General features: G+C 40.6%; 1 protein-coding gene across 2 annotated transcripts in view; it reads left to right on the top strand.

The window, feature by feature from the left end:
• Positions 1 to 8,477, top strand: part of UNC5D (unc-5 netrin receptor D) — a 525,831-nt gene that overhangs the window by 421,546 nt on the left and 95,808 nt on the right. For both annotated transcript variants that reach the window (XM_083184486.1, XM_083184487.1), the window contains one exon: positions 6,290 to 6,667. In XM_083184486.1, coding sequence (XP_083040612.1) covers positions 6,290 to 6,667 — 378 coding nt within the window. The remainder of the gene's footprint in view (positions 1 to 6,289; positions 6,668 to 8,477) is intronic.

The following is an 8,477-nucleotide window of genomic DNA, read 5'->3' as shown; positions in this document are numbered from 1 at the left end:
TAGCGATCCAAATAATATTATGGGAAATTCTAGAACTATTACTGAAAACTTTTTATAGCAAAAACAGCTTTTAAAGCCTTTGGTTGCCAAAATATTTTTTTTTACATTTATTGTTTACTATTCAGTGCTTTATTACAGGCGCTAGATCTGTTTGGTGTTCAGGTAGTAGATTATATACTGTAATTATCCGTTTTCATATACATTTTTATATAAAAGTGATTAAGTTTTATTAGAGCAATGTAGGTGATAAAAAAATACATTTATTATGGTTATCTATTTCATTACAACTTCAAAGCCTCCGGCACCCCCCCAACCCCCACCGACAACCTTGACATAGCCTCAAGGGTACAGGCTGTAAGGATTTTTATTTTAAAGCAGCATTAAAGTCTTCGAATCCTTGAGTTAAAGTTGGCCGGTCACGGTATTAACAATGGTGAAGAAGGTTAAAACGTAAATCACAAAAGGAAGATACATTAAATGTTGTCGAAGTTGGGGAAAAAAATTGTCCACTCACCTTTTATCTATCATTATATAGAATGTACTTAATAAATGATAACTCAAGTTTCATTAGGGACTGTGTGCCATCCCTCCACTTGGCCTTTTTTAGAAGGTTTGATAAATAGAAACATACAATTTGACAGAAGATAAGAAGCACGTGGCTCACCTAGTCTGACCTAAACACATGAACAGTACATGTGCAAGCGCACACACTTGGGTTAATGTTTTTTTTTTCAGTGGCGGTTTTTACCTATGGGCTGCAGGACTGAAGTGCCCCCCCCCCCCCAGGTTAAGTCCTGGCTTCACTGTGACTAACAGAGACCTCCTATCTGTCCAACCTGCCAGTCACTCAAGGCAGTCTCATTGGGAGATATTCTCTCCCTCCGGGATGCCGCTCTATGCGCAGCAGCCCCAAAAATGGACAATACTGCGCATGTGCTTAATATGCCTCCGGGGCTGCTGCAAAAGAAGCCCATACAGGCTGGGGCCAGCGCATGCACAGTATGTAAGAAGGGATGTGTTACAGGGGTCCGACAGTCGGGATCTCGACAGTCATTAGCCCGATGTCGGGATCCCGACTGTCCGGACTCAGACAGCATGGTGAGCACACCTAAGCCCCTTGCGAGCACGGTGGCTCGCTACACTCGCCACCTATTCTATTCTCCCTCTATGGGGGTCGTGGACCCCCATGAGGGAAAATAGCAGGTGGCCGTCGGGAACCCGGCTGTCGGTGTTTTGACAGTCGGGATCCCGACGTCGGATAAATTCCTGTCGGGACCCCCGTCCGGCACCCTGTAAGAATCTACTGAGCATGCACTGGCCCTGTGCAGGGACCGGGATTCACTTGTGGTGGCGGCAGCTGCAGGGAGCACAGCAGCGGTGGCAGCGGAGAGGGGGCCCGCAACGTGGCAGTCCCCTTCTCCACAGAGGTAAGAGCCGCTGCTGGTTTTTATTGTTTTGTTAGTCAATTAACCTACCGTTATCCAAGCAAGCACAGGGAGAATATACTATCTGCATACAGTTAGGGCCAGATTAAGGGATCGAACTCATGACCTCAGTGATGCAAGGCAGTAATGGTAACCATTAACCATAAATGCAAGTTTATGCATCTTGGGAGACATAACCAGTGTGCTAGTTATAAACTGAGCAGGTGACATTGGGTATATCAGGCCTGGAAAAGGATCTAGGAGTCCAAATTGACAACAAATTGGGATGTAGTGCTCAGTGTCATGTAGCAACAAATAAGGCCAACAGGATACTAGCCTGTATTAGAAGGGGTTTGGAGACTAGAGACTTAAATGTAAGTATGCCTTTATACAAAGCATTGGTTAGACCACATCTAGAATACGGAGTACAATTCTGGGCCCCCGCACTACAAAAAGGACATCATAGAACTGGAAAAAATCCAAAGAAAAACAACAAAGATAATAAAGGGAATGGAGAATTTAATCTATGAAGAAATATTGAACAAATTGAGATTATTTACACTAGAAAAGAGACGTTTATGGAGAGACATGCTTAACATGTACAAATATATCAGGTGCCAATATAAGGAACTGTCAGGCACCCTTTTGGATTTGAGGTTGGAATTTAGGACACGTGGGCATGAGTTTTAACAGAAGATTTTGTACCCTTAGTAGAAAAAACTGTTTTACCGTCAGGGCAGTTAAACCTTCCTGGGGAGGTGGTGTCGGCAGACACAATAAATACATTCAAAATAAGTTTGGACAAACACCTATTGGGTAAAAACATCCAGGGGTACATAATCTGTCTATAATTACATCAGAATACACAACGTATATAAGGGGATGTAGCAAATAGATCGTACACTCTAACGAAGGTTGAACTCGATAGACGCACGTCTTTATTCGGCCGTAACTACTATGTTACTATTTATTAGAGATGTGCAGGTTCTAATTTACTCTGATTTCAAAACAAGATCTTATTGGCTATCCCAAATGACAGCTGATAGCCAATAAGATTCTGATTTTAAATCAGAGTAAATCAGAACCTGCACATCTCTACTATTTTTATCCACAGCATTCAACATCTACAGTATAAGAGCCATAAAAAAACACCACTTTTGAAGTTATGTTGGGAATACAAGACCGCTTCTGGTATATGTCAAAACTATAATAACTTTTTAAAACAAAAGAGTACAACACTGTCACAAAACTACCAGCTTGAAGATGTTGGATATTGAGTAAACGATTGTAAAGAAATAGATTGTATATGTATTTGTGTGACTCACAATATGTAATAAAGTGCAGCTAGGAAGATCATCCATTTAGTGTAGCATATGAAATATTTTATGATGTTTACTTTGAACACTGCTAATTCAAATGCACTTTACTAGTCAGTTTCTAGGTGTAATGTTGCTATCCTAAATTCAACCCCAGATATTCAAGAAAAGGTAACGGCCCTACTTTTCTTCCCATACCAGCTGTTTTCTGGCTTGCTATGCAAGAGAATTATGCATAGGGTGAAAAACACCACTTAAGGTTAAGGAACAGTTCTCGCTCATTAAGTGAAGAGTCTTGTTACATAGTGTTCTTTAGCATTGGGTAAGAATAAATAAAATATTATGCTTCAAGAAGCCTTGAGGCGAAGGCTAGAAATGAAAATACAGGCATTTTTTTTTTATTTTAGAACCGGCAACTTGAGCGTTCCCAGGAGAAGAGTCCTGTGACTATTTTACATAGTGAATCTAGAACACTTTAAACATTGTTGAGGCTTCTGACACTTTGGCCCATTTGAGTCCTGTATTTATTTCACAAGTTTCATTTTTGGGGTGAAAAAGTAAGTTCCAAGCAGAGATAATCAAGTACAATCAGCATTTTATATTTGCATCCATTAACAATAGGGATCAACGTGGCTTCTTGCTAATGTGAATACAGCTCACGTGCACATCAGATGTGCTTGACAACACCCATTTGTTAGATGCCTTAGATAACTTTGCAACGGCATGAGAGAAATATTACAGTATACCGCGCCTGGACAGAAAATACAATCTAATAGATTAAAGCTTGAGTTGATCTGATTGAGCACAATGGGAAATCTAGTTCAGTTAATGGCCCTCGCGGCCATGGCTCAGGTCACTTAGCAAGATGGGTTGGTAGCCAGTGTCGGCGCCTCTGCATTGGTGAGACAGCACCTACTGTATAATACTGCATTCAGCTCTGGGGGCCTGGCCATGAATCCAGAATTATATAACTAAACTAGGAATGTTTCAAGAAGGCCTTGTAAATTGCTGTCCAATATTTGCAACAAGACTTACCTGAAAAGGTTAAAGGACCACAGTATGCAAATCTCAGAGTAGAGAAAACAACGATGCAATATCATGGAAGTTTACAGATATATATATATATATATTTATATATATATATATATATATATATATATATATATATATTATATATATATATATATATATTTAAATGACCTGTACTAGAGGCACAGATATGTATTAGAACGTGGAACAGCTGAAAGTATAGTAAATAAGTGGAATGCAGGGGCAAATTCAGGATTTTTCTTTGGATTTTCCCCCCAAAAATATATAACTTAACCCTGCCCCCTCACGGCAAAATGAGGCAATTCACTGGTCAGCCAGAAGGGATGGGACCTAAAGAACACAATCCTAATAGAATCTTGTCAGATTGGATCTGCCCCCTCCCCATTGAAACGCGAATCACAGGAGCTTAGTAATATCCTGCTTGTTTCTCACTGCTGTCTGGGGGGTTTCTGCGTACTCAACAAACCCCCCCCCCCCCCCCCACACACACACACACACACACACACCTGTGTGCGCTACTAGAACAGACTATTAACAGAACCAACAGATGCTAACAGAAATCTAACATACTTAAAATGTAGGTAGCACTACTGTGTGCAGATGGTATTTCTCCAGAGGAATTTGGCTGTAAGTGTTTGCACAAAACACTTCAGCCACTACACAGAGTAAAATGTAGTGACACTATTGGTGTCATTGTGTAATTTACTGACTGCAAATTATGCAAATTGAGGAATTTGGAAATTCTAAATCAGAAGTAGCTAAAATTGAAACCTCAATCCAGGACATTGCAACTCTGCAAAACAGGTTTAAGAAAGAAGAAAAGGATTTGCACGATGGATACACACCAGTAGGAATAATTTTATTTTTTAAAACGTAACCTTTATTGGTTTAATGTATAAAACATAGAGGGGACCTTGGTGTCTTTGTTCTTTATAGTTATATAGAACTGCAGGTCTCGACCCACTCCGCAACTCCCAACTCTGCAAAACAGCCTGTTCTTATGCAAAATAAGCTGTGCAAAGTCACTCATCTCTACAGTGGAAAGGTGAAGGGCTCCTTATAGAACTATAAAAACAATAAAGAATAGCACAATACACAGTTAAAGCCAGAGACATTCTGCCCAAGAACTTACACAACATTAACCAGTCGTTTCTGTGACAATGGAGCACGTGGGCGTGGTATGAAAATTCAACATTAACGTGCATATTAGGTCGACATCAATAATGTTGTCATGATTAAACTGTCGATATATTCATTATGTTGACATTTAATGTGTTGATTCTGGAACGTCAACATCATATTTTTTTTCTTGTTTTAGCCTAACACTGAACCAAACCATAACTCTAAAATTGAGCAAAAACCATACGGTGTTGACACGTTAAATGTTGACATTCTGAACATGGGAACATTTTATCCATGTTAAGTTTGAATATCAACATATTGGTTGTTGACCAAAAGTAAATGTTGATATTCTCACTGTCAACATTTAAGGTTTATTACTGAGATGGGAGTTCTACTTCAGATAGGATGTTGCTTTGGACAACCAATCAGATTCTATTATCTTCTAGCAGGTGCTATATAACTAAGAAGCAGATTCTGGTTGGTTTCCTATAGCAACATCCCATCAGTTCATGTTTTCCAGGTCTCCACACAGAATCACAAGTGAAGTAATTAGCCCCAACTGTGGATCTTTTAACATGTGTCAGTGAATAATAAATGCACCTGTGCACCTGCAGGGTGACCTGTAAAATGTGAACTTTTTTTTTTGGGGGGGGGGGGGGGTCCTGACGATCGAGGACCACTGCCTTAGAACCTTCTGACTGATTTGATCTACGCATAACTTTGCCATTCTGAAGTTTATATAAAATATAGACAGACGCACCATGATAGAGAAAACATGGCTTCTGTATAAGTGCACAGTAAAATGACATTAACTTGGAAACACATGAGTGAACAGTCTGTAATTCCCATAACACTTAGGTGGTTTCTGTCACATAGGATTTAATAGTATGTGATACACAGAAATTCCTTATGCTGGGGGATTTACAAATTTAAGAACTATGGGTCTTATTCTACTTCACTCTTTCTGACAAAATCCTTCTTAGATGGACAGCACCATGTGCACTGCAGGTGGGGCAGATGTTACTTGTGCAGAGAGAATTAGATTTGGGTGGGGTTTTACTTCAAAGTGAGATCTATATTGCAGTGTCAAAATAAAGCAGCCAGTATTTACCCTGCACAGAAACAAAATAACTCACCCAAATCTAATTCTCTCTGCACATTTTACATCTGCCCCCTGCAGTGCACATGGTTTTGTCCATCTAAGAAGGATTTTGTCAGAAAGAGTGAACTAGAATAAGGCCCTATACGCTTCATAAGCTCTTGTTGTTTCTAGATTTACAAATTTAATAAGGTTCTACTCTATGCTTGGAAACCCCACCTTTTTCCTTTGTATTGTTTAATGTTAGAGAAATTAGAGATTTTCTTTTTGTCTTTCAGGTAATTCCCTTTTATTGAACTCATCTCTTCAACCTGATTTAACAGTGAGCAGAACCTACAGTGGTCCGATTTGTTTCCAGGACCCAATGGACAAAGAGCTAATGACTGAGTCTTCAATATTTAACCCTCTAACAGACATTAAGGTCAAAGTGCAGAGTTCTTTTATGGTCTCGCTGGGTGTGACTGAGAGGCCGGAGTTCCATGGGAAGATGCTTTCAGGGACATTTCCACATGGGAATAACAGGTGCTTTGGTACCTTACATAGCCGGAATAAAACGCCCTACATTCAGAACCTGTCATCTATTTCATCCAAGCCAGAAATGAGAGTATGTGGGCTATTCGGCCATCAAGGGGGACGATTGGTGATGCCTAATACAGGTGTGTTTCTTTATTTATCATGCTTATACAAATATGCAGAATTTTGCTAGTAAACCAAATGGAATAGACTCAATATAGTCTTGCATTTTGCTTAGCAAGTGAAAAGATGGGCATGTTGTAAGTACAAAGTATATAGTACATACAGTGGCCGATCTTTTACACCTATTGTTTTTATAACGGAATACATATGGATGACCAGCGGTCACACTGCTAACACCAGGGTTCAGGTGCAGGGAATGCCGGCAGGGGTCCGGTAAGTATACTTACCTCCCCCTGCCCTCCCCTAACCCAGCCTAGCCCTACCCCCCCCTGTAGCCTAACTCTAACAATCCCTGCTAGTGTCTTATACTAACCTACCTACCCTGCTGCCTAAACCTAACCCTCCTGCCCTGCAGCCTAATAACCCCCCTCTTTCTAAGTGTCTAACCTTAGTCCTCCCTCCCAGCAGCCTAACCTTTCCCACCCCTGAACAGCCTAACTTTAAGTCCCCTGCTAGTGCCTAAAACTTAAACCTTAACACCCCCCCCCCCACACACACACACACACACACCACCACCACCCCACGGTCTAACCTTAATCTGCCTCACATTAGGCCTTATTCTGGTTCAAAACCATGTGCACTGTAGGTGGGGCAGATGTAAAATGTGCAGAGAGTTATTTTGTTTCTGTGCAGGGTAAATACTGACTGCTTTATTTCTACAGTGCAATATAGATCTCACTTTGAAGAAAAATCCCACCCAAATCTAATTCTCTCTGCACAAATTACATCTGCCCCACCTGCAGTGCACATGGTTTTGGCCACTTGAGAAGGAATTTGCCTCTAAGAGTGAACCAGAATTAGACCCATTGTAATGATTGGGATGCCAAGAGTTAGGAATCTAGCTTTGGTATCATCGTTGATGTTGGGATTCTGATGACGGTCTTGATGCCTGCGTTGGTATTCTGACTGCCAGCATCCTGTTCGCCAGGATCTTCACTGCATCCCATTATAGTAAAGGGCCTGATTTAGAGCTGGTCACAAAAACTGTCACCGATGTGATCCCGAAAGCAGCGGTTGTATGAAAAATGCAAAAGTTGCACCTGCACGAATTTGCATTGAGATGCCTAATGGCGGCATCTCAGATACACCGCCTGTGCATGAAGATGTAAGCTTCTGACGTACATCGGTCAATCATCAAGCTTCTGAGTAGCCCCCGAACCTACCCATAAACACCGGCTGAATGTCAATCACTTTGGGAATACATTCTCACCTACGTGCAATGGCAAGAAATCGCTACACATGGCATCTAATGAAACATCATTGTAAAACTGTAGTCACCAGGAGTTCCCAACGATATAGGCACTTTGTCATAATATGTAGGTTATTGTGACTTAAATAATACAAGTAGTCTGCTGAGCAAGTTGACAGATCTGGTGTGAACAGTGACACGTTACATAAATAAGTTAAGGTTTGTTAGGTGCAGCATCTAGTTTATCAGCCACAACGGTGAATAATTTACCAGCAATGTTACAGGGTTTGATTCTGGAAATAGACACAAATGTATAGAAATGAAGACATGAACATGTATATTGAGAGACACTTGTAATCTGGCTTTACTTGTGAGCAGACAACTATCAGGAATAAACCATTGCAGAACATAGAAATAATGTGCACCTGTTTACTCAAAACACAAAGGTTGTCCCATTAAGGTCCAATAGCCACTACAAAATGTGGAATGTGTAAAAACAAAAAAGAGAAATGAGAGATCACTGCAACCATCCAATAACCTGTAACTGTTCATTCACTGCACCAAAAGCTTTGGTTTATGCA

The sequence above is a fragment of the Crinia signifera genome, chromosome 4 (assembly GCF_055691185.1).
Source record: "Crinia signifera chromosome 4, ASM5569118v1, whole genome shotgun sequence".
Lineage (NCBI taxonomy): Eukaryota > Metazoa > Chordata > Amphibia > Anura > Myobatrachidae > Crinia > Crinia signifera.
Note: the sequence above shows the minus strand (reverse complement) of the source record. Positions and strands in the feature narration are given on the sequence as shown.